This window comes from Chiloscyllium plagiosum, unplaced genomic scaffold (assembly GCF_037043375.1).
Source record: "Chiloscyllium plagiosum isolate Xiang-an unplaced genomic scaffold, Cpla_swu_hap1 HiC_scaffold_3, whole genome shotgun sequence".
Taxonomy (NCBI): Eukaryota; Metazoa; Chordata; class Chondrichthyes; order Orectolobiformes; family Hemiscylliidae; genus Chiloscyllium; species Chiloscyllium plagiosum.
Window position 1 is genome coordinate 68549612 of NW_028270141.1, and position 27228 is coordinate 68576839.

The 27228-nt window shown below is 41.2% G+C and overlaps 1 protein-coding gene across 1 annotated transcript in view; it reads left to right on the forward strand.

Moving 5' to 3' along the window:
* Nucleotides 1-407: 407 nt before the first annotated feature.
* tnfrsf21 (tumor necrosis factor receptor superfamily, member 21) overlaps nt 408-27228 on the forward strand; it is a 75849-nt gene continuing 49028 nt past the window's right edge. The window contains exons 1-3 of the mRNA XM_087980141.1: nt 408-917; nt 19104-19749; nt 23052-23471. Coding sequence (XP_087836267.1) covers nt 834-917; nt 19104-19749; nt 23052-23471 — 1150 coding nt within the window. The 5' untranslated portion in view covers nt 408-833. The remainder of the gene's footprint in view (nt 918-19103; nt 19750-23051; nt 23472-27228) is intronic.

Consider the following 27228-nt stretch of genomic DNA (forward strand, 5'->3'; position numbering starts at 1 on the left):
GCTCTTGTTTCGAATTTTGAAGAAGTCACACCGGACTCTGGGACGTTCAACTCCGTTTCTCTGTACAGATGCTACTGAGGTTTTTTTTAAAATTCCTTGCTAAAGTTGGAGCACCGAGATAAAACTTCAGTTGTATCTAAGGCAGAGCATGCAAAATACACAACTGTCCTGTAACTAAACAGGAAGCGACGAGGAACGTCTGCCATCGAGATCTGAATACCAGGAAAAAAGGGGGACTTTTGTAGGGATTTTCCTTTCTCTTCTCCGGGCAGACTGTGCGATCCGGTTGTCTCTGCGGTAGAGAGGAGGAGGCAGAGGCGCGCGGCCGACGGATTGGCAGTGGAGTGTTGCCCGGAAGGTTCTGTGGATGACGTGAGGCGCAGGCCCCGCCCCCTCGCTCCACCCTGCGCTAGCGGTAGCGGTAGCAGCAACTTGTCCATTTTCATTCAGCATCAGTCCGGAGCTCGTTTGTGTCGTCTGTGCCCAACCACTGCACATCGCTGGAGCTATGGGAATAAATGCAACCGACATTGAGGACCAGTCGCTTCTTCCCTACTATTTGAAGCCCGTCGACCTGGCGAGAGGTTTCTGCCGCGGTGCGGCGGCGGCCGCCAGTAAAAACGAACAATAAAAACCGAGATCTAGTCGGCGGCCGTCCATATGGGGGGGTGGTTGCCGATTCTAGCGCAGTAGAGCGGGGCCCCGGCACAATGCGGAGTGAGGCGACTCGCTTCCCACAAACACGGTAAAATGAAGCAGGGTGTGTGCTATGGACGCCTGGCAGCTCCGGCAGTGGCCACCAGCGAACTCTTCACCGCCTAGCCCTGCCAGCAATGGGAGCTTTTAGCTTGTTGTGGTGCTTTCTTCCTTCTTTCGCAGCTTGGACCGCAGCGACGATGCATTGGAGCATTCTGACGGTAGGCGCATATGGATGAGCGGTCGGTTGTTTACCACAAGCTCTGGTGTCTGGATGTTGGGGAGGCAAAGACGTGTTTCGGTTTTACAGATTTTACTTTTCACTTGGAAAACCACAGATTAGAATAGCTTGAGGTGTGGAGGGCTTCATGATTTTCCGTTTGAGGACAGATTGCTAGAATGCGTCTGGGCAGGGTTTTTCTTGACACCAGGATGGCGCGCCGGTTCCAATTCGACATCGGGGATAACGATACTTACGTACTGCAGAAGATAGCAAAGCTATATATTTTTATGACCGATGTGTTTTTGTAATAGTTTTTGGATATTTTAGGTACATTTTTAACTTCGTCTTTCCTTCAAAAACAACTGCTGGCAAATTTTGCTGGTTTGCAAAATAGTGCAAACTTGCTGAGACACTAATCCTGTAAACTAGAACTATGAAACATTTCATCTGATGTAATGCATTTGGCGACAAATATATGTCAGGTTGTTGCATCAAATTATTGATGTTTGAAGAAACAGTATGCCCTTGGTAGTCTTAGTTGCCATTGACCTGATTTTTAAGTGGAAAAAAATAAACATTTTAAATCCCTTGACCTGACAATTCTTCTCTGTTTCAGTGCCACATTGGGATAAATTTTGGGCTGTTTGGTATACATTGTCTGTATTCTGGTGAAACTTATTCAAGATTCAGTGCTTTTACAACAAGGCCAAACCTATTCATTGCACAGCTTCAGCTTAAAGCAAGTGTACTGCTACATACATTGGTGCAATATTTTAGCAATATTTTCCCCCTTTCAACTTTAATATTTCAATTCTTTGACACTGGGCTATGTGCAATTGATTTTTTTTAACAGTTCAACCATCTGCTTCTGAGAATCAGAAGTTTCTAAACACGTTCTTTTTTTGGGTAATTCTGTATCATTATATTTTAAATTTTTATCTAATTATAACACATGGGTGATTTGGCTCAATCTTTGTGTTGATGTTTGGTGTCAATACTCAGCAAGACTTTCAACATTGATACAGCCAAAATAGCACTGGAGCCTTGATTCCAGAAGTTCCATCCCTGATTTTAACTTATTATTATCACAGTGGGGCATATATCCATGTAAAGTTTAATTGATAGCTTCTGATGGTTGTCAAGCTTTTGTGGAGCGGTAGTTATGTCAGCATTTGATGCTTGGGCTGGAATTCCCCCCTCCACCCCCACCGAAGTGAAGAGAGAGAGAGAGAGGTGCAAAGGAGAAGCATTTGGGTTGACTCTGGAGAGATAGTTTCCCCCATCTACCACCTTTTGATTTAATCCTCCTTCCTCCTTTCCCACCCCACCACAAAGGGCAAGAAAGATGGCTGGATTCCAAACTATATAACCAAAGTGACTTGCCTCTTGGTTTGGAGAGATGATGGGAGATGTAATTGCTGCAACCTGGGCATAATGGGAGGGAGGGTTGCAAGAGGATGGCCTCAGAAAGTGATACCTTGCTCTTGCCTTTGCTCCCTGCAGGATGAGGAAAAAAATATTGTCCTTGCTATTGGATCCCCTGAGAAGTAGGCCTTAACTGCTAGCCTCTGATTGGCTTCCAATGACCCAGGATGCCAGTGTCTAGGCCTGTAATCAACGAGAAAACTCACTGAAGCTTGCCAGTCTCCTCTTAAGCTTTTGGTGTGAGTGTATATGAAGAGTGCAAGGAGAAAGGGTAATGTGTAGGTGACATATGTGCGTGTGAGTTGAAGCCAAGTTTTCACCAGGGTTAAGAGGCTGTGTAGAGGGGTATATACTTGCACGGAGGACAAGGACCATGGAAACAGATTGGGGAAGCATGAGTTGGCATGGCGGGAGTGTAAGGTGAGTGTGAGATGAGAGCTGTTTGGCTTTTTTCTGTAATTGTGTTTCAATCTGGAGTATTGAGTTAGACCTTTTATAACAGTCTGCCTTCACACTTGGCTGTGGCTGATGTTGATGGACCTGATTCACATTTACACATGCTTTGCATTATCTCTTTCCCCTATGCCTCCCAAACTCTAGAAGGAAGGTTTGGCTTGGTGGGGAGAGGCTTTCTGTCAGGAAATAATTGATTCTGCTCTAGATTAGATTAGATCCCCTACAGTGTGGAAACAGGCCCTTCGGTCCAACAAGTTCACACCGACCCTCTGAAGAGTAACCCACCCAGACCCATTTCCCTCTGACTAATGTACCTAACACTATGGGCAATTTAGCATGGCCAATTCACCTGACCTGCGCATCTTTGAACTGTGGGAGGAAACCAGAGCATCTGGAGGAAACCCACGCAGACACTGGGAGAATGTGCATACTCCACACAGACAGTCACCCGAGGCTGGAATCGAACCTGGGATCCTGGCGCTGTGAGGCAGCAGTGCTAGCCACTGTGCTGCCCTGTAAGAAGTCATGTCTCACTATTCCTAAATTTCTATACCTATCTTGTTTCCATATCGCTTTATGCAATTTTCCTTCTACCACTTAAATTATCAACCACATTTTGGTAATTGCTTCACCTATTTTTTTATTTTTATTTATTTTTGTTTGTGGAGTGAAATGAGTAAGAAGAATTGTTTTAAAATAAGGGACTGTGGAAAAAAATTGCTGCTCTTTCACAAACAAGTTGCTGGAGCTCATTATGAATGGGTCTACACTGCTGCCTTGTTTTAAGCACTGAGAAGCAGTACATGGCATGGCTCTGGGATATGTGTGTGTGTGAAGAGGTAGCTGGTTGATTTGTAATTGTGACCATTTCTGATTGTTGAAAGTCATCAGCTTGTCAACAACTCTCTGGCTCCTAGGCAGCTGAAGAGCTTGTGGGAGTGAGCAAGACAGTATGAGAAGTCTTGGTATTGCTGGAAGAGTAAGTTTCGAGTCTGTGTGTGTCTCTGCAGTGCCTGAAGAAAGCCAATTAATATCTCTCATCATTTGCGGTAATCCATTGCCTTTATCCAGAAGTGAGCCAGAGACTTTGTAACATACCAATTGTCGTTTCCTCTAATAAAGATTGAAGAACAACGTTTTAAAAAGCAAAATGAACATTTCATCGAACTGTGAGGATTAGTGCTCTTGGACTGTTCCTCCACCCATAAGTGCAAAGGTGTTTTGTTCGGGTGGGGATTTTTAAGTGGTTTAAAGTTTCAACTAGTAGAGTTATAGGTTGGGGGTTCTTCATTTTGTTTCATGATTAGAAAATAATCATCTGTGAAAAAGTTTTTATTAAGTACAGGAACTTAGTCACTGTTTTCTGTCAAACTGATTTCATCAGGCAGGTGTGTTTGGGGAATTTGTGTACTTTGATTCACTTATTTTTATGGAGCTCTAAGGAATGGTGGAGCTTAGAAATCAGCACAGATGTCTGTGGATCATAACGCAAGCCTAACTTAGTAAGTAGTTCCACAACCTCAAGTCTTTGTGAACAACATGTTTTACTTGATTTCAAGCTCCATATTTAATTATTTATCCTTCAATCAATAGCAAGCTTTTTCAATGTGTTCTCTTCCTTCATTTTCAGTGTTTGGATGAAGGTGTTTAATCTACTTAGCATAAGGAAATTACAGAAAGAAAAAACTAAGCAGTGTACAAGTGGTTAACTCTACCATTTCTTTTGGAAGTCACCTTTCTGTAGTATTGTGTTTTTGGAGGGGGGGGGGTGGTAGGAGCAAAACTACATACAGCACTGAATTGAGAATTTCTGAGATTTTCTCATGGCATGAAGTCCATCAAATTATATGCTTTCCATTAACCACAAAAGCCCATTATTCCATTAGTTTTATGGCTTGAGAAATGCAAATGGTTCTTTTAACAGCTTTCCCTTATTACAGACACTTAAATTTCTCAGCAACAATGCTGATGCCTCCATTTTATCAGCCATTTTGGAGGCTTCCTCAGAAAAATTTACTAAGTTTCCAAGTTGCTAATTTGGATATTACTTTGTGCAGCTTTACCACTCATATTTCCAAGTATTTTGCAAAATTGCATATCTTTTTAAATCAGGTTTTCAATCAACTTGACCTTTTTTTAATTTCATGCCCATTCATCAGCTCGGATACTATCATTCTGGTACTTTTGTCTTAAGTATTTCTGACGATTAGATTAGATTACAGTGTGGAAACAGGCCCTTCGGGCCAACAAGTCCACACCGACCCGCCGAAGCGAAACCCACCCATACCCCTACATTTACCCCTTACCTAACACTACGGGCAATTTAGCATGGCCAATTCACCTGACCCTGCACATCTTTGGACTGTGGGAGGAAACCCACGCAGACATGGGGAGAACATGCAAACTCCACACAGTCGCCTGAGGCGGGAATTGAACCCGGGTCTCTGGCGCTGTGAGGCAGCAGTGCTAACCACTGTGCCACCGTGCCGCCCCTTCATCCATTGTATTTTTCCTTTCACTATACGTGTCACCATTTCCATAGACTAATTTGTTAAGTAAAACAAAATCATGACGTGTAGGTTTCTCATGTTGTAGGTGTAGTGGAGGATGGAAGGGGTGAGAAGAAGAGGCAGGATGGGGTGTTGGATGAGGGTTATAGTGGAGAGGAGGAAGGTAGGGGGTATTGGATGAAGATCATGGTGGGGGTTGTGAGAGGAGGTATGGGATGTGGATGGAAAGAAGTGAGTTGGGTGCAAAAGGGGAAGCAGAGACACAGGCAACAGTAGGGAATGTGAGGGGTATGGGAGTGCTGGGGCCATGATGGGAACAGGAATACAAGCGAGGAATTGGGTCATGGGGGTAGGAATGGGAAATGTGTTGGAGAGAGTAGGGGATGACATTGGTGGAAGTGAGTGTGGATTGTGTGGGCAGGAGGAGAGAACTGGAGCAAGCTGGAAAGGGAGTGAGTTTGGGGGCTGTCAGGAGTGAGGTCATTCCTGATGAAGCGCTTTTGCCCGAAATATCAATTTTGCTGCTCCTCGGATGCTGCTTGACCTGCTGTGCTTTTCCAGCACCACTATAATCTTGACTCTAATCTCCAGCATTTGCAGTACCCACCTCCATGTAGGAGTGAGATGCAGGTGAGGTCATAGAATGGTAGGGGAGTGGGGGTCTTGAGGGCTGGAATGGAGAATGGGCAGGAGCAAGATTTCCTCTGAGCTGCGAGGCCACACTGTTCCTCAGAGGTCCCGTGTGTGCCATTCAGTTAGCTGGCACATTGACTTCTTGAGAGAGCTTGAGGTGATGGTTGGGCAGGGTGGAGATGGGAGTATGAGTGTGTGAGAGTGAGTGGTGAGGGTGGCAGTTTGGGTGAATAGATGTGTGGAGGGAGTAGGTGGACTTAATGAGACTAGCACATTTGCAATGTATTTTAAGAATTCAGAATGCCATATTGATATGCCGTGTCATAAGTTGATCTAAAATATGCGAAATTTAATAGCAGTGTTATTTGGTCTTGCTGTATGGTTTGCATCTTAGATCGCTAACTTTGAAGTGCTGTTTATATTTATGTATTTATGAATGCGATGTGGGCAGGACCAGCCTGTGTTGCACATTGCTCACTTTACTTGAAGGTGGCAGTTAGTTAAAATGGGATCACATTGGAAAATAATTTACCGTAGTCCTTGGCTTTGCTTTGTTTGTGCATGATCCAGCAAGGTCATGTTCTGTTGTACCAACTCCATCCCGTGTTACATGTGCTGAGTGAATTGCATACTGAAATGCAAAGGTCACTTTGATCATTTGATACAAATATGTTGGTCCAAAATCTTGATGGGAACAAAAGATAAACAAAGGGAAAATCAATGCTAGTGCGTTTGAGTCTAATAATTAGACCTTTTTGGAGCATTTGTATTTCACTGCAGATTATGAAAGGTGCTATAATTGCATGCTTCTTCATCAAGAAAAAAGTTTATGAACATTTTTGTCCGGCTCTCTCTTGACAAACATCTGTGAAAAAGCCATGGGCACTGATATTTTACGACAGTAAGATGGAGGAGCAGAACTAGGGCATTGGGACCATTGGATCTCATCTGATAATCCGAAACTCCACTTTAGTGCCTGGTCCTCATAATCCTTGATTCCCTTACTGAGACATTTTTTAACAATTTCCGCTTTGAATATACTTACCCCAACATCTGTAGCCCTGTGGAGGAATGATTTCTATCAAACCTGAGTGTTAGCCTGTTATGAATTGTAAATGAGGATCCCCCAACCCTACATGTACTGCAGCTTTCAGCAGCCTTCTCCATTTAAGTTTTATTCTGATCTCCCATTCTTCATGCCAAACTGCAGAGCCTCACTCTTTCTTTCCACTTTATATTCCATCTGTCAAGTTTTTTTTTCACATTCAACTTGTCAATATCCCTCTGTACACTATGATGTCCTCAAGACTTGCTTTCCCACTTTTGTGTCATCTGCATACTTGGAACATAGTACATTCACTTCTGTTATCCAAGTCATGAATATATATTGTAAATAATTGTGGCTTAACACATTGATTCCTGTGCCACTCTACTGGTTAAAAATTGCCGTCCTGTATCTCATGGTGAGCTAATCCAGTCTTGTATGAATGTCCTACCCAATGTCACGTCTCAAAAAGCCTTATGTACCAATTCTGAGCAAATGCTTTTTGGCAATGCAAACGTACCTACTTATTTAATTTTATCTATCCCACTTTCTTACCTCCTCAAAGAATTCTAATACATTTGTCAGGTGTGATTTCCCCCTTCATGCAGCCATGCTGTCTTTGCTTGATTATATTATGTATTTCCAAATGCTCTACTGTGATGTCCTTCATGTAGACTGTGACATTTTCCCAAAGACAAATGTTAATCTAACTGGCTGAGAGTTTGTTGCTTATTTTTGTCTCTATCCTTTTGGAATAAGTGTGCTGTGTGGTAGTTCTCCAAACCTCTAGGACTTTCCAAGAATCTAAGGAATGTTAGAAAATTATGATCACTGTGTCCACTATCTCTTGTGACTACTTCCTTGAAAATCCTAGGATACAACAAAGTAGGTTCAAGGGACTTAGTGACTTTTAGCCAAGTTAGTTTTCCTTGGAATGTTTGGTGATTCATTTTCTAGCTTTTCTTTAGTGTTGTTTTTCAGTTTCCATTTCCCCCGTCAGCTCCTTGATCATGTAGTAATTGTAGGAATGCTAATTGTGTCCTTTTACTGTGAAGACTGATGCAAAGCATTTATTAAAATTGTGTGACGTTTCCTAGTTTCCCAGCCTTTTTCTCTAACTGGCCTATGTTCATTTTGGTCCCCCTCTTCCTTGATTGCAGTGCCTGGTAGCTGAGGTTCCATTTTAAATATAATGCCTTTTCAGGAACCAACCATAGCAAGCCTTGGTGAGCATGCTTGAGTTGCAGCCAGATGCAAGTTAGCATATGTTGAGTTTACACCATGAGCTGGGTTTCTTGCAGTGCTGTGTATGAAAAGCTGCATTATTTTGATATTTTCACAGTTGAACTGCCACCTGACCAGTTCCTTCAAAGATCTTTCAGGTAAATTGGAGGTTGGTATTAATATTGAGAGCTCGGAAATGTTAATGCCAAGAATAAATTTGTGTGAATTATAGGATTATGTTGTGTGGTGGAAATAATCTTGCTTTTATTGTTGATTAAGTGTTATTTGTACATTAATCACATGTGGTGAATATGTTAGCACAGATTATTTCATTTTTGAACTGTTAATTGTTTCTTAGAACCAAACAAAGAGTTTTACTTTGGAGGTTAAGATTGCTGGGGTTGGAATAGGGGGAAGGAAGAAGGGTGAACATTAGGGAAGAAGGGGAAAGCAGTCTTCAGAATATTTGTCTGTTCAGGTGGGACTGGGCTGAAAACCAATGACACTATCTCAACTGCTGTCCTGTTCAGATTCAGCAATTTAGTGGAGGTGAGGAATCAAAGCTGCAGCCTAGTTTTTTTTGCTTTCTTTTGTGCTTTGCCTGTACTTGAGATATAAAGAAGACTTGTTTGTTACTTAGAGCATATCTGTACGGGGATTGAAGAATCTGTTGTATTTGAATGGGTTCTATCAGCATGGTAACAAATTATCAGCAAGTCAATTAAGCCAACTGCCAAATGCTCTTGTTTGGATGTATCTGTTCACGTCCCTTCTGAAAGTATCAAAGCAGCCTTTTACTCTTCTTTCTTCTCTGAAGCACTCATTATAATTTACTTCTTTGACCAGTTTTGTGGCCATTTTCTGGAGGCTTGTATTATCTTATACTACAGCTTTACAATATATTTTATGATGCATCTTTCCATTTACTTTTGATGGACATGCACTAAATCAAAACTGTTGGGGATGGGATAACTTTATCTGGTGCACTTACATGGTTTGAAGAGACCACTCTGAAAGACAGGTTCTGCCATAAGTTCTCCATATGAAATGATTACCAGGTTGTTTGTACAGCTCCTCAAATGCTTCATTCGGAGCTAGATTTTTGAAAATTGCATCCTGAATTACACAAGAATCATCAAAAGTGATATCACACTTGGTCATATTGATGAAAGAATTGTTGTTTGAAGGCATTGCTTTTTAAGGTAGTAGGTGTAAATTAGTTATTTTGTTGCATGCTCTTTTATTAAAATGTCTGCATGTCCTTATTTAGTGGACTGATGCAAGGAGCCATTAAAAAATGTTAGAGTGCACATCGGGCATTCAGCTCATTGTCTGCACTGGCTGACTAAGCTAGCCACCATTCCAGTATGTTGAAGGCTCCAGGTGTGGGCCCAGGCTCTCGCTCTCTCTCGCGCTCTCTTTCCCCCACCCCACCCCCCCGCCAAGTAATCAGATCTCTCTTCCTGGGGACACTGGTATCCTATTTGCATCAAAAAAGCCCCACACTATTTTATGCCACCTCAGTGAATTCTCCTCTGAGCCTTCCCTTCTAAAGCAAAACAATCTTGTCCTGCCCTATCTTGCTTCATCTGCAATTTTCAACCTCAGGCAACATTGTTGTAAATCTCCTCTACTGTTCTAGAGCAGTTATATCGTGGCAACCAGAACTGGACACAAAATTCCAGAAGTGGCCAAACGAGTGTCTGGTGTGGATCAGGCATGATCTTATGAAAATATCTTGTTTTTTATTCAGTACCTTGCCTAATTAAGCAGAGCATCATGTGTGCTGCCTTCACCACCTTCAGGGATAGGTAGATATGCACTCCAATATCGATCTCTCCCTGTGTCTCTGTCTCTGTGTGTCTCTCTGTGTGTCTCTCTGTGTGTCTCTCTGTGTGTCTCTCTGTGTGTCTCTCTGTGTGTCTCTCTGTGTGTCTCTCTGTGTGTCTCTCCTTCACTGAATTCAGTCCTATTTATTGTATATTCCCTTGATTTGCTTGCCCCCTCTAAATGCAAAACCTTGCACTTCTCCAAATTGTATTTCATTTGCTACGTTCCTGCAACTCAACCAAACGTATGTTGTGATTTAATTTTGTCTTTTAACTGTGATCATCCAAGTTATGATTGGTCTCATATAAGCTGGAGATGATGAATGTTGATTGTTGAACCATATAGGGACTGAGTCATTTTGACTAGTTCCATGTGCACTTTGCATCAGTAGTTTCAACAGATATTTAGGCTATTGAAGCTTTTGTTTTTGCCAAGTTATGACTCTATGCTTAACTGAGCAAGTGTCAATGTTGAGTCTATTTTGGCATGTTTGTTGCTGTATCTGACTATATTCAAAGATGCATTGCAATTAATACTTTTAAAATATATTTTAAACAGTGTGAAGGATCCATACCACAGAGTATATTTAAAAAGCCTATTCCTGATGAAGAGCTTTTGCCCGAAACGTTGATTTTCCTGCTCCTCGGATGCTGCCTGACCTGCTGTGCTTTTCCAGCACCACTACCATGATCTAAACTCTGGTTTCCAGTATCTGCAGTCCTCACTTTTGCCTATTTAAAAAGCATGCTGTTGCTGATGGCTATTCTTTTAATGATTGCTTTGAAGTTCGCATTTTTAGCTGTCGTTATTTCCTGGGGCGAGTGAAATTTCATAGTGGTCAAGAATTGGGAACCTAGTTCCAATTTGAACCAAAATGAGGACAGCATTATGTTGGGGGTTAAAAACATACAGAATTGAGTGGAAACTGCCTGAATTAATTCCACATAAGTTCTTCATAACAAGTTTAAAGTATACTTTTAATTTTAATCCCATCAGATCCTTTGAACCTAGTCTCCAGAGTTGAAAGGGTAAAGTTCTGATTCATTGCTTCACCTTCTACTCTGGAGAGCTTTCAGTTATTTTGGAAAAAAACATTTGTTTCAGAAGATGACTTGTTCCAAATTGAGAATTCAAGAATTCTAAGCTAAACTTTTGCATATTGCATAATTGTCAGGTTAACATATATTGATAAGATGAGTTCTATTGTGGAAATCTACTGTTAGTGCACACCCTCCTGTTAATTTAAACTTAAGCATATGACTTTGGTTTCATCAGTGTACTTGAAGTGAACATGTGCAAGACATAAAAATTGCAAGTTTTAGCTGATTGCAATGTGTTATTTTCTTCTGTAAGAGCTGAGTATCTGATGGAATTGTGTGCAGATTTTTTAGTTAACGAAAATTATCCAAGCTATTGACCATCTTGATATCTCCACTGTTGCTAATTATTAGACTGCTTATTCGACATTCTGTGGTGAGTAAGCAGAAATATCCTTGAATTCAAAATTAAGAAGACGGAAATCATCACAGTAATGCTTAGGTTTGCTATAAAGAAAGTCCATTCATACACAAAGATCTATTCTCTGCAAACAAAAGGAAACTGTTCAAGAATTGCACTTTGTGGGACCACTTGTAACTTTGGCTTTATCCATGGCACTGTCTCAGTTGGTTGGACTCCAATTGTTGATCAAGAACTATTCTTTGCTCCTTGGTGTAACTTGATGTGATCCTTTCAAAACATGGCAGGCTTGCATTTGGCTGAATGTGTGCAACGTGAACATTTTCAGTTTTAACAACATTCAGGATTGAGGTGGTTGTTTTTGGTCTCCCCTACAAACGCTATTCACTTACCACTAGCTTCATCCTGTCCTCAGCAATTGTCCAAGGTTAAGCCAGTCTGTGCATGACATCATTGTCACATTTGGACCTGAGACAAATTACTGAACAAAAAGATGTGCAGGTCAGGTGAATTGGCCATGCTAAATTGCCCATAGTGCTCGGTGCATTAGTCGGAGGAAAATGGGTCTGGGTGGGTTACTCTTCGGAGCTGAAAATGTGTTGCTGGAAAAGCGCAGCAGGTCAGGCAGCATCCAGGGAACAGGAGAATCGACGTTTCGGGCATAAGCCCTTCTTCAGGGGGGCTTATGAGGGTTGGTGTGGACTTGTTGGGCCAAAGGGCCTGTGTCCACACTGTAGGGAATCTAATCTAATTTACACCATTGCTCAGACCACCTATTTCTACCTCTTAGACTTCCCTATTCCACTATATTTGGATTATTAACCCTTATTTCCCCCTGTGAACTTGACACCATCTAAAACTTATGACCTCCATAGGCAAGCAATATTTTGCTTTTAAAACCTGCATCATTGTTTTTGAATGTTTCCATGGCTTTGCTCCTCACTCTGTTTTTAATGTCCTCCAACAGTGCTTTGAGATGGCTTTGCTCCTCATGTTCTGGCCTCTTGCGCATCTCTAATTTTAATGTCACTATTGTTGCGGCAGTGTCTTCCATTGCCTTGGCTCCGAGCTCTAGCTGTGCCTCTTTGCTATCTTTCTTCCCCTCATTCAGGCATTCCTTAAAATACTGTCTCTTTGACCAAACTTTTGATTATCTAATGTAGTATTTTCCAATGTCACAATGTGATACCTTTTGAAGCAGTTGAATATTTCTGATGTTATGTAAGTACTATTGAAAATATTCATTGGCACTGATGTGACTGTGAGCAAAGCTTTGTTTTTGCTTTGAAATGTACTTCTACAAAGCCCTGCCTTGTTCACGTACAATAGGCCTTCCAGTTGTAACATTTCTGAAATTTGAAACATTGTGTAAAATAAGAACACTTGTGCAGTTCTTATCAATGATAACATGAAAACAACTTTAGAGATGGTTATATTGCTTCCAGTTAATCTTTCCTGTCTGTAATATTACTGATGTTTGACACCCTTTATGGTTACTGCAGGATAAATGTTAACTTGGCTTTCTCTCTCAGATAACTTAATTTCATTTTAGTGGTGTTTGTTATTGTTTCGCCTCAAAATCTTGACTCCTCGTCATTTGTCTTGCAGCCTGAGAGTCATAGAGTCACAGATGTACAGCCTATAGTTATGTAGGTCTGGGAGTTTTGGATCAAAAGTTTGTTGACTGTCTTAATTACTTATATCATGATTGATTGATTCATGTGTACCATTGAATACAATTTGTTTTAGTAAGAATTGAGTAATTGGACTTAGAAAATATCCACTTTTTGTTATTTGCATTTTCATTACTTCATGGTGTGCGTGCGCTGCATCTTTGGCCTAGTTTTCTTGCTGCTTATGATTTGAGAGATAAAATCTGCCGCAAGTCACGTTATAAAATGTACAGGCATCCTCAACCATGTGCGTGCTTCTTGTCCCCATTCTCATTTCATTTTAATAGTAAAGCATCAAATATAGTTTGTGCTCTTCAAATTGTGACACTGAAGAGAAAACAAAATAGGCTTTGCTGTCGAACCCTTTGTGACCAAGATATCCTAGTGTACTCCCATCAGCAATGAAGCAATATTCAAGTACAGTCATTTTCATGCTGACAGTATGATCATCACCAGATACTCTGTTTTTAGTCATGTTTAAGAGATAAATATTATGTACATAATCTCACCTGCTGTTCTTCCAAATTGTGCTGTGGGATCTTTACATTCACCTAAATGGGTTTCTTTTAATATTTTTTTCCAAAAGTTGATGATTGCAGCAGTATAGCTCCACCTCCATAATGCTCTGAAAAGCCAACAGGGATTAATCTTGTGCTTAAGTGGGAAACAATGCAATAAAAATGAGGCAAAAACAAAAGTTGCTGTAAAAGCTCAGCAGGTCTGGCAACATCTGAAGAGAATTCAGAGTTAATGTTTCAGGCCCAGTGCCACTTCTTTAGAACTATAAACCGACCGATTTCCCACAGCTACCTAGATTACACCTCCTCTCACCCTGCCCCCTGTAAAAACGCCATTCCATATTCCCAATTCCTTCACCTCCGCCGCATCTGCTCCCAGGAGGACCAATTCCAATACCGAACAACTCAGATGGCCGCCTCTTTCAAAGACCGCAATTTCCCCTCAGACGTGGTTGACGATGCTCTCCACCACATCTCCTCCACTTCCCGCTCCTCCACCCTTGAACCCCGCCCCTCCAATTGCTGCCAGGACAGAACCCCACTGGTCCTCACCTACCATCCCACCAACCTCCAGATACATCGTATCATTCTTCGTCATTTCCGCCACCTCCAAACAGACCCCACCTCCAAGGATATATTTCCCTCCCCTCCCCTATCAGCGTTCCGGAAAGACCACTCCCTCCGCGACTCCCTTGTCAGGTCCACACCCCCCACCAACCCAACCTCCACTCCCGGCACCTTCCCCTGCAACCTCAAGAAATGCAAAACTTGCGCCCACACCTCCCCCCTCACTTCCCTCCAAGGGATCCTTCCATATCCGTCACAAATTCACCTGAACCTCCACACACATCATTTACTGCATCCGCTGCACCTGATGTAGCCTCCTCTACATTGGGGAGACAGGCCGCCTAGTTACGGAATGTTTCAGAGAACACCTCTGGGACACCCGCACCAACCAACCCAACCGCCCTGTGGCTGAACACTTTAACTCCCTCTCCCACTCCGCCAAGGACATGCAGGTCCTTGGCCTCCTCCATCGCCAGACCGTGGCAACATGACGCCTGGAGGAAGAGCACCTCATCTTCTGCCTAGGAACCCTCCAACCACAAGGGATGAATGCAGATTTCTCCAGCTTCCTCATTTCCCCTCCCACCCCCATCTCAGTCGCAACCTCGGACTCAGCACCGTCTTCTTGACCTGCAATCATCTTCCCGACCTCTCCACCCCCTCCCCCTCTCTGGCCTATCACCCTCACCTTAACCTCCTTCCACCTATCGCATTCCCAATACCCCTCCCCCAAGTCCCTCCTCCCTACCTTTTTATCTTAGCCTGCTTGGCACACCCTCCTCATTCCTGAAGAAGGGCTTATGCCCGAAACTTCGATTCTTCTCCTTAGATGCTGCCTGACCTGCTGTGCTTTTTCAGCAACTCATTTTTCAATTGAGGAAGGGTCACCAGACCCGCAGTGTTAACAGATGCTGCCAGGCCTGCTGAGCTTTTCCAGCAACTTCTGTTTTCATTTCTGATTTAGAGCATCTGCAGTATTTTGGGTTTTTAATAAAAATGTGAATCTGGTTTGCACCGTCAACTGCTTTAAACGGTTATCCACCTTCGCCTTCAAACATGCTGTGGTCTTTGTCTCAACCATGCAATAACAGGTTTTTTCTTTTTGCTCCAACTATTCCTGTATAAAACATTTCTCCTCACCAACTCTCTACAGACCAAGTGATTGTAAATTTGTAGTACCCTGTAATCCTGAGGTAAGGTGAGAGTGACCTGGTGTCAAGGTAGCATTTGTCTGAATATTCAGAAGTTCCAGTAGAATCGAAATCAGTGTGAATGTGGGAAGTTGTAATGGCTTACCCTATCTACTTGAGGACAATTGGGGATTGGCAAAAAACAACCATGTACCTTCTAATGCTCATGCAGGTGAGAAACCTGGGATGCACTGCCTCTAACCATTGTACAGTTTAAGTCACACTTAACCCTTTTTGTTTTCTGTCCATTGACCACACCTACACATGATGCTATGTTTCTTCTTTCATCACTTTGGAATTTTTTTCTTCTCAACCTTTTCTTTGAGACATTTCATTGAATGCTCTTCTACCCATCTTTTACTGTGTAGTAGCTGCAGTATGTCTTGGACAAGCCAGTTAAATATTACAAAATTGACATGCTTTTTAATAAATGTATACTGACTGTTCTTACTAATTCCAAACACTTCTAGTTGCTTGTTGATTTTAATTTGAAATATGGATTTGAAGAGTTTGACCACAACTGATAGTAGAGCTGACAATGAATGCTGTTCTCTAGCACCCCTGCATAATTTTAAAGAAGAACACAGAGATTTTTGTTCAGAACCTCTGCCACGTTCTATCAGGTTTCTTGGAGCTGTCTGCAGTGCGTGCTTTCAGGCTTTGATGACTTGTTCATTTTGTCTGCTATTTCTTTTCAGAACCAATTCCTTTCTACAGGTACCTCTTGCTCTCGTTCAGCCCATGTTTTTGATTCCACTATCATCTGTAAAGACTGAAAATTTATTTTGTAAATCATTTCCATGCCAACATTGTCCATAATAGATTCCATTCATTCCAGAGTGCTCAATCCTGTCATTAAATGTTTACTTCTTGTGGTCATATGGAGACTTGATTAATTCCTTTCTTTATTATCTGCTAAGCTTCTATTTGAGGTATCCTAATCCTTTATCCCCTGTAGCTTTATAGTGGTTCTTGAATCTCTCATTGGCCCAATTTTGAAGTTTAAAATTTTGAACTTTCTGTATCCAATGGGATTTCTTTTGTTATTTGTACCTCATACTATAAGCTTTCCCACAGCTTATCCAATGCCTCCTCAACCAAGTTAATTTGAATCACACTTTTTTTTGCCTTTCCTCAGTTCAGTGTTCCTTTTTTGTCTTAATTTCACTCTTCATTTAGTCTTTTCTGTAAAGTCGTTGAACCTAACTTTGCCTTGTGGTCACTGCTTCCTAGTTATTAAACCGAATGAACATTTGTGATTGTCCTAGTAAATTTCCCAGAACTGACTCAAGTTAGGTTTTCAGACTTGATCTGAATTAAAAACATACCAAACTTGGAAGCTGTCCTGGTAAATTTTAAATCATCATTCCTACTTTGATCATCAGTTACATTTATTCCAGTCTTTTGTGGGATACTTACAATTGAACTAGATCCATCTTTCCTTTTTTTTTGGCTAATATATTTTTTAAAAATTCCAAAATAACCAAATGTACACATGCTCTCAGTAAATAAAGTGACAAATGGACGTTTCATGTGTAGACTTTCAGTTAGTTATTTTTAGTTATGTGCAAATAAACAGTTGCTTCTGTTTTTGCTGAGTTATAAAAAGTTGCAGAATGTTCCATTTGCTCAATCTGAACATCAACTGGTGAAATCTGTATTACATCAGACAAGTGCGGCAGTGCATGTTCATATATACAGCTGAATGATGGCGATTGTTTGGTTTTGTTGATTAAAATAACAGACAGTTCCGACATCCGATGGGAAATGCATATCTTGACTTTGTACAAAAAACTTTGCCAACTGGCCTTCAGGTTTGTTTTTCAACTGCAGAGGTATCGTTATCCTCATGTCTCCTCAGGTGCTTAACACAGCCCTGCAGTTTACATCCATGCCATCCACATACATCAGCCTATCTTGGTGCTCAGGATTTGTTTGATTGTCATTTTCCAAGGCGTTATTCCTTCCTCAAACACTGTCACAAAATAACCATTTGTTAATTGGATTGTATTCAGGAGTCAGTACACTAAAATAAGTTACCCTGTGCAGAGAGCTTCAGAACATTATAAACCCGGCTCTGTTTTTATTTGAACATTTCTTTGTGGCCACTCTGCTCTCTCTTCAAAGCTAGGTTCTGGACATGCCAAGTCCTCACTCACCCACTTTGGAATTTTATCCTCAAGTGTAATCAGCAAGTGTAATTTTACAGTTGAGACTCTTGTTATCCCTATCATCATGAAAAATGCTCCCCCTTTGCTTTGAAATGCGGTGCTGATATCGTGGTCATGTCACGGGGCTGGCAGTTGTTCTAGGATACAAATCTCACTGTGGTAGATGGTAAAATTCCAATTCAATAAAATCTGGAATTAGAAAAAATGCTGGACAAATGATGACTGTGTAACTACTGACTGTTGTAAAAGCCCAGCCATTTGATACAAGTCCTTTAGGGAAAGAAATCTGCCATTCTTACCTGGTCTGGCCTATGTGCACAGCAATGTGCTTGACTCTTAACTGCCCTCTGGGATTAGGGATGGGCAATAAATGCGGGCCGATCTAGTGACATCTACATCCTATCTGCAAAAAAAACCTTACTCTTGTTGTTGTGACACAACAATGTCTTGGTATCGGAAAGAAGGAAAACAAAAATTGGAGCTCGTGCACTGCAAATAACAGAACTATCAGATGCATTAAAAAATCTAGACATGAAGCAAAAATAACTGGGAGAAATAAAAGTGTAACCTCAAATTGTGGCATATTAATGGGAAGATGGTTGTTTGTCCATACATTTCAGGTTTGCTTTGAGTACCTGATGTACTTAAGGACTTGTTATCTGATTTATTATTGGAGACAACTGAACATTTGAATTTGGGATTGCCAGCTAATGGTTATCTCTGTTCCTTTGGTGCCTGTAGAAGTTGTTTTTTACTGGTATGATCAACAATGTTACTTGATTACATTTACTTGTCAAATAATTATCCTCTCTCTCCCTCCCCCCGGCTTGCTCGCTTTCTCGACTTCCCCTCGCTCGTCTTTCGCCCTCCCTCTCACTCTCTCTCTTTTCTCTCTCCCCTGCCCCCCCCCCCCCACCCCCACAACTGCTCTTGTACTATTTCATTTTTACTGTTTCCTGAAACAGTAAGTGAAACCTTTTTGAGTAGACTGCAATTTGCAAATTGTCATTGCTTCCCAAAGTACGAAAGTGATGGTGTTAAGAATGGAATACTTTATAATAAGGCACCAGTTGTCACCATAAGCAATTCCTAGGACAAGCGCAACTAAGTTACATGTAAACGTATGCACCTAGTGATGCCGTTCACCCCCAAATTCAAATGAATGAGCTTAACAGGCTAATTATACGTTGATAACTTCTATCTCACACTAAACACCTTTTGCACTTTCCTGAACGATATTGCCACTCCCGTTCAAATTCAGATTAGTTTTGTGTTATGTGCTTGTGGGGAATAATTGCATGTGCATAGAGATGTATTAACACTTCATCAATTTGTCCTTTTTGTGCCATTTGATTCTGGATGAATGTTCAGAGATCACATGAAAGTATGCCGCTATTTAACATGTCTACTTAAGCAGGTGGACTTCAGTAAATATTTTGAGTGCTACAAAATGTCTCACTGAATATTTTTCTGCTTTGTTTCAGCTGCTGTTTGTGTTTCTTGGTGACATTACAGCTCAAGTAGAACCTGCTCCAAAGGTTGCTGTGTCCCTTTCGGGTAAATACCATCACTATGATCGTGCAACAGGGAAAGAAATTTACTGTAATAAGTGCCCTGCAGGCACCCATGTGGCACAACATTGCACATCAACATCATTGCGTGTCTGTAGCTCCTGTAAAAATGGCACTTTCACGAAGCATGAGAATGGCATTGATCAGTGTCACACCTGCAGGCCTTGCACAGCCCCGATGATTGAGAAATTCCCATGTACTGCCTTCTCTGACCGTGAGTGCACTTGCCCACCTGGAACCTTTCTGTCTAACAAGATCTGTGTAGCTTATACAGTTTGTGCAATGGGTTGGCGTGTGAAGAAGAAGGGAAGCGAGACAGAAGATGTTAAGTGTAAACCATGCCCTCGTGGCACTTTCTCCAATGTGCCTTCGAGTCCGAGGTGCAAACCACTCACCAATTGTTCAGAACATGATCTGGTGATCTTAAAACTAGGAAACCAACAAAGGGATAACATCTGTGGCTTGCCAAGCACAATTCGGAGTACAACCCTCAATTCTTCAAGCACAGAATCAACTCGCCACAACAGTGGAGTTCTTCCTGATGCCTCCACTCCATCAGGTAATTATTTATGATTCGTAATTACCAAATTAGCGTATTGAGATTGAAGTACAGTCCCTTGTGGGGTTAATGTAATTTCTCCTATGGTATTGGTGAATTGTGAATGTTGCATTTTGTGTTCGACATAATTACTGAAGCCTGGCTGTCTGACCAAAGATGTATCTAACTGCATAGTCTTGCAGGACGGCAAACAGCATTTTGAATGTGATCAAGTCTTTTTAAAACACTTATTTGAATTTTGAAACATGCTCTTTTTAACATTATAGTGAGTGAGAAACAAATAATGATTTTTGTTATTGAGATATGCAAACCTATTTCTTGAAACAACTCTATGAGTAGAATCGGCACGGTGGCCCAGTGGTTAGCACTGCTGCCTCACAGCGCCAGAGACCCGGGTTCAATTCCTGCCTCAGGCGACTGACTGTGTGGAGTTTGCACATTCTCCCCGTGTCTGCGTGGGTTTCCTCCGGGTGTTCCGGTTTCCTCCCACTATCCAAAAAAAAAAATGTGCAGGTTGGGTGAATTGGCCATGCTAAATTGCCCGTAGTGTGAGTTGAAGGAGTAAATGTAGGAGAATGGGTCTGGGTGGGTTGCACTTTGGTGGGTCGGTGTGCACTTGTTGGGCCAAAGGGCCTATTTCCACACTAAGCAATCTAATCTAAAAAAAAATCCCGACTCTGTGGAAACAGGCCGTTCAGCCCAACAAGTCCACACTGACCCTCCGAAGAGTAATTCACCCAGATCCATTCCCCTACCCTATTATCATTTTTTACCCCTGACGAATCACCTAACCCACACATCTGAACAAGCTGGGCAATTTAGCATGGCCAACTGACCTAACCTGCACATCTTTGGATTGTGGGAGGCAGACATGGGAAGAATGTGCAAACTGCCAACACAGACAGTCGCCCGAGGCTGGAATCGAACCTGAGTCCTTGGTGCTGTGAGGCAGCTGTGCCACCTTGTATAAATCCGATCAAGCCCCCATATTAAAAATAATGCACTGCTGTGCATCTGATTTCAAATTGAAGCTGGCATTGCAGAGGTTATCAAATAAAATTTAGAACTGGGCTTCAGTAATGTTTCGACTACTCAATAATTGTTTGTTTTGTCTGGAAATGTTCAAGATAGTTACCATGTTCTAAGTGGCAATTTAGTAATTGATAATATGTAATGAGTCAAACCCACCAAAAGACTGGGCAGTTAGATTGGGGTGGGGGAGGTGGGGTGGTCATGTCCCTACCCCTGAACCTGGTGGCCCAAGTTTAAGTCCCCCTTGCTCCAGTTAACAGCACTACTTAACAGAAAATTCCTGATTTTTTTTTTTTATTAGTTGAGAAAAATAACTTATCTAGCTTGTTTGGTCAGGGTGTGTGGTGGCACAACAGCTACAGTCAGCTTTGTGCGGATGTCTGTTCTTGTGAGAGATCCTTTACCTGGCCAAACTCCTAAACTTTAAAGCTGGTACAGGCTCAGTCCTATAGTTTCCAGTTAAGATACACTGTACTTGTAATGGTAATATATGTATCTTCCGTTGTCTCAGATCAGTGAAACATTTAAAGGTACAGCTGAGGGGCTTTGTTGCTGGGAGTGGGGTACAATCTGCCAATCTGAAGCTCCCTGCAAGGTTTGATGTGGTTGACCATACCATCATCTCTAGTGTCTGTCCTGTGTCCAGTTAGATGGAGTAAATCTACCATGGTTCCATTCTTGCAATCTGTTCAAGTCAGAATAAATTGCAATGGGTTATCTTCAGGCTCTTGCACAGTGAGATGTGGAATTCTCCAGAAGCTTTCCCTGACTGCTTTGATGCCCCTTGATGACATCAAGCAAACAAAAAAAGTCAGATTCTGTGTGCGCTCGAATAATGTCCAGCTTCACTTCCCCTCAAACCCTCCCCTGCCCCAGCTTCATCAGACAGCTTCTGTGACAGCTAGTATTAATGTGCAGAAGTTGTTTTTTCAGTTAAATATTGGAAAGATTGAGATCATTGTCTTTGGCTACCAACACAAACTCCATACTCTATATCTAAATTTTATCACCTTCCCTCACCTTTGTCTGAAGCTAAAACAGACTATTCATAATCTTTAATGTCCCATTTTTTTCCCTGAGCTGTGTTTCCAACCAGCTCTTTGATGTTTTTAAAAAAAATACAGGTAGTTCTGCTATGATGTGTCTTTTGTTGATACGAATTGGCTGTGGCACGATTGGGTGAATAGGGAATGCGGTTTCTAAAGTGCAAATTTTTAACCTGTGCATTGACTATAATGTGATCACATTGCCAACACTTCCAGTGTATTGGTATTGCGTGATATTTTATAGCATGGGGTTGCACAGGATTGTGTTCTGGAAAAGCTACCTGTATTTCCAACCCCCTTAATATTGCAGGTTTCTGTCTGAACCTCAGCCCACCTGCTGCAGAGATTGTCAGTTGTTCTCTTTTGTTACAGTTTGCAATTGTTGCAATACATTCCCTGGGCAGCCTCCCATCTTCCAACCTTTGTAAGCCTCAGCCTTGTATATCCTGACTTGCCCCAAAGCCTTTTTTGTTTAACTAGTGTTTGACCTATACTGGCTCCCTGACTAGAGCTGAAAATGTGTTGCTGGAAAAGCGTAGCAGGTCAGGCAGCATCCAAGGAGCAGGAGAATCGACGTTTCGGATTCTCCGGCTCCTTGGATGCTGCATGACCTGTTGTGCTTTTCCAGCAACACATTTTCAGCTCTGGCTCCCTGACTAGCAAAACTTCCGATTTTAAAATTCCTATCAAGTGTCAAAATCCCTTTGGTACCTGCCTCCCTCATGCTATCTATAATCTCATCGAGTCTTGCGACCCCCGAATAACTGTTTCAATTCTGATCATTTCTGCAAATCCAGCTTTCTCTGCCATCTCATTGACTGTCGTGCATTCAGCTCTTGGGTTCTTTGCTTTGGGATTCATTCCCTAAATTGGGGCAAAAGCCTCAACAGAACTTGTCTTCCTGTGCTGAAACTGTTCCATGATTTTGTTTTGCCTCATAATTTGTCAAAGATACTTAGGCAGCTGATTTCAGGCAGAGTAGCTATTAGAATTGAGCATCTGACATCAGTACCTTGTGACAGGAATTTCTTAAGTATCCTTCTGGATGACTGGGGCACAATGCAGAGTATGCAGTGATTTATACCTGGTGAATTAGTCCTGTTGTCAGCAGTCATCGACAGAATTAAAGACGCTTGAGAGTACTGCTTTTTTAAATTAATTTTAATTTTAAATAAAGTTTTGATTTTGTTTTCTGTCTCTCTTTTTTTCTGTAATATTTTGCAGGTATTCTAAATCAATTAAGCACCACCACTACAAAATCAATCAGTGGAGTGACCAAAGAAGCACAACTTTGGCATTCTTCCTATTCAGGCCCCAATTCACCTCTGTCAGCTGCGATGAATTTTCAACCCATCATGGAAAGCTCAAGAGCAGGTGCTGACTTCAGACCTCCCAGAAAAGGCCCACCGAGGCCAAGCGCACACAAGCACTTTGACATAAATGAGCATTTGCCGTGGATGATCGTACTCTTTCTGCTGTTGGTGCTGGTGGTGACAGTAGTTTGCAGTATTAAGAAAAGCTCCCATGTGCTGAAAAAAGGCCCCAAACAGGATCCCAGCAGCATTGTTGAGAAAGCTGGCCTCAAGAAGCCTATTTCCCCTAGCCCAAATAAAGAAAAATGGATTTACTATTATAATGGGCAAGGTAAGCAAACCAAGATGTAAAACTTGAAGGTAATGAACTTAAAAAACTGCAATGTAGTTATAGATGCAATAATATTAGTATTTCACTCGCCATCGCTTAATGAGGAAAATGAAACTCGCATTAGGGTCTTGAATTTTATTTTTAATTTTCACCATTAATTTTGATAACTTTTTGATATGTGTGTTATCAGTAAAGATCCGAATAAAGGGTGTTAACTTCCACCAAGCTCGTTAGTTTAGTTATATTGGCAGCTAGCATTTGGTTCAGGATAGTGGCAATAGCAGGGTAAGCAGTCTGCTTCTGGCCAAGGTGGTTTGGGATCTACGTCCTTGCTTGCCCATGTCAATGGATGACGGGAGTAAACAACCATTGACAAAACTGCCAAACAAAGGCTGAGGATGAAGAAATGGCAGACAATGAACCAAGGAGCTTGCATTTGAGCAGAGCGCTATTACTGGACCAATCTTCTAATCTTCTTGGAGTCCAGTAGTATGTGTCCATGTCACTTTTTAAAAAAAAGTTTGTATTGCTGAGGAGTGAGTTCAAGGTTGGAACATAATTTAAGAATGTTGAAACACTAAGAGACCATTCAGTCTTCAGGAGCCTTTTGTTATTAGTTCATGAGGATAAAGTGAGGTCTGCAGATGCTGGAGATCAGAGCTGAAAATGTGTTGCTGGAAAAGCGCAGCAGGTCAGGCAGCATCCAGGGAACAGGAGAATCGACGTTTCGGGCATAAGCCCTTCTTCAGGAATGACCTGCTGCGCTTTTCCAGCAACACATTTTCAGTAGTTATTAGTTCATGGTCAATCTATACTTTACCTCCATGTGCTTAATCCATAACCCTTAATGGCTTTGTCTAATGTGACTCACTCAATTTTGACACTGTAGGAAAACCGTTCCAGAATTCCTTCACACTTTTTGTGACAAAATACTTTGTGACCTTGCCTCAAAATACCCAACAACAATTTTAAAACAGCATTCCTTTATTTTGGGTTCACTTTATCAGATCAAATATTTCCCACTGCCCCTGCCACACACACTGCAATAAACCATTTTTAGCATTAACGTTTCAATTAGATAACTCTCTATAATTGTCTATAGTCACAAAAATACAAATATGGTCAATGCAACTTGTTTTCTAAACTTAACCTCTTTAAATCAGTTGTCAGGTTGGTGGCTGCACTATCTCCCAAGTTCAATATAATCATCTTGAGGTACTGTGTCCTCGTCTAAAATGAGATATTTTAGAAAGGATCAAACCAGACTCTGCACAGCTGTAGTGGTAATCTTTCAATTTTGGTCCTCCTTGAAGTAAAACCTAAGAATTCTGTTAATCTTGTAAGTTATTTTTCTGTGCCTGTCCACGAGCTTATTGTTGTTCTTGGGCTTATCCACAGTTGCTAGCTTCTCATCATTAGGAAAATGATCTCAGCAAGTTTGTAAGTGCGTGATGTCACACTTGCCTACATTGAACATCATCTACTATGGTTTATTTACTTAATCTATCCATATCACCTTGAAGCTTTGTGTTTCCTATTTAGTGTTCAAGCCAACTTAGTGTTGTCAGCAGACTTGGATATACAGGGTGAAAGTGAGGACTGCAGATGCTGGAGATCAGAGTCTCGATTAGAGTGGGGCTGGAAAAGCACAGCAGTTCAGGCAGCATCCGAGAAGCAGGAAAGTCGACGTTTTGGGCAAAATCCTGATGAAGGGCTTTTGCCCAAAACGTCGATTTTTTTTTTTTCCTGCTCCTCTGCTGCCTGACCTGCTTTGCTTTTCCAGCACCACTCTAATCTAAACTTGGATGTGCAGCCTACATTCCCTAATTTAAGTCACTTATAAACAAGTGAAACGTTGACTTCCCATAACTGATGCTGTGGAACATCACAAATTGCTTGCTGTAAATACGAGTGCAAACCAATAACTTGGACTGTGCTTCTATCTCCTAAACGTTCAAGCCAACAGATTGCTTCAAAGTCCATATGCGCTCATTTTTGTTAATGGCTTTTTATGCAGACTGCCATCTGGAGATTACTATAAATTAGGTCCACAGACAATCCTGTGTGTACAACATTTGTTATTGCCTTGACTAATTCAAGTTGATTAACTAAACAAGATTTGCATTTAAAAAATTCGAACTGACTCTCTGATCAACAGATATTTGTCCAAATTCATAGAAGGGTGCTATAAATTAGTCAAATGTACTGTTGATTTCTGTATGTTCATGTTATTTTTGGTCTCCGTTTGTTTTAAACTTCAGAAAGGTTTGTCTCTCTCCACTGCCCTTTCAAAGCTTCCTTTGATTTATCAGTTTTGTTCAAATAACAACTAAAACCCTGCAGGTTAAAGTCACAGGAAGTGTTGATGATGTAAAGGGCAAGGCAATTTGCTGTTGTGATGGTGTTGTGTTAACTGTGATGGTTTACTCCAATTTTATGTATTATTCAGTGTAAATTTTGTTTACATTTCTTTAGCTCTTCAGGTGTCATGGCATTTAATGGCAAATGTAATTTATGTTGTAAAAACTCTTACAAATAATAGTACATATCCTGGTGAATGGAGAGATTACAAGCTGCAGCTAATGATTACAAAAAGGCAGGAAGGGCTATGAAGTGAGTATAGAAAGAAATTTGCAAAGGAAATCAGTCAACAGGTTTTCTTTCACCATTAGGAAAAACATGGTCAAGAAAAAGCCTTAAAAACTGGTAATATTGTCTGTGCAAATAGGGAATTGGTAGACACTGAATAATTGCTTTACGACTATTTACAATAGAGGGTGAAGTCGCCATGCTAGAAATGTCAGGAAAACTAATATTGAATTTGGATTATTAATGCATTAAGTAGGTGGGTATAATTTGAGCCAGTGAATCCCAGTGTTAAAAATATAAGGTGATTCACTCTCTTTTCAGGGAGTGGGGAGGTGGTGGTGGGTATGGTGTTGAGGTCATGCTTTGGCTGTTTGGAAAAAAACCTGCTTATGTCACACCTGGACACTATTGTGGATGTAACGCCATGTGTTAGCCTTGGAAGAAACTAGAAGGTCAACTAGTAATTTAGTTTGTTTGCAAAACATTAAGGAGAATTGGTAGGGTAGATTATTTGCAATATTTGGGGAGTATTGTTTAAGGACCAAAGTTAAAACTGAATTACTTTGGGAGTAGAATTAGATTAGTTTTTAACATTTGTAATTGCTTGGGATTCTAGTCTGCAAATGATGATTTGTTGCTAGATCAATTGTTTGTTAAACTGCCAAGTACAGAGTTTTTTCATTCAATGATATCAAAGACTATGGAGCAAACTGACTAGCTAGTGATGTCATGTGCCATGACTGAATAAAATAAAACGTTCAAGTATAGATTACAATTCATCATGATCTTGTTGAAAAGCAGGAACTGGCGAAATGGTTTATTCTTGTTCCTATGGATTATTTTGTTCATACTGCATCAGCTACTGTTTCTCATGTACTGATGTTTTGTAATGGTACTCCTCTCCTTGTAGGCCAGTTATTTGTGACTAAGACTGCTCTATTATTGCACATGATCTCCTGATGTGAATTCAGCAGCGACAAATTGATCTAATCTTGCCTGTGGTTTTCATCCTTTGTTCCCACTCAACTCTGTAAAACAAACCAATGTAAAACAAATCCTTATTTTGAAATTTTCTGTCTTTGAACTCTCGGGCATGAGCCTAAATTTCCAAACTTTTGTGTTCAAGTTGGTAGAAATGTTGGTAATGGGCATGTTTTTGACTCTTGAT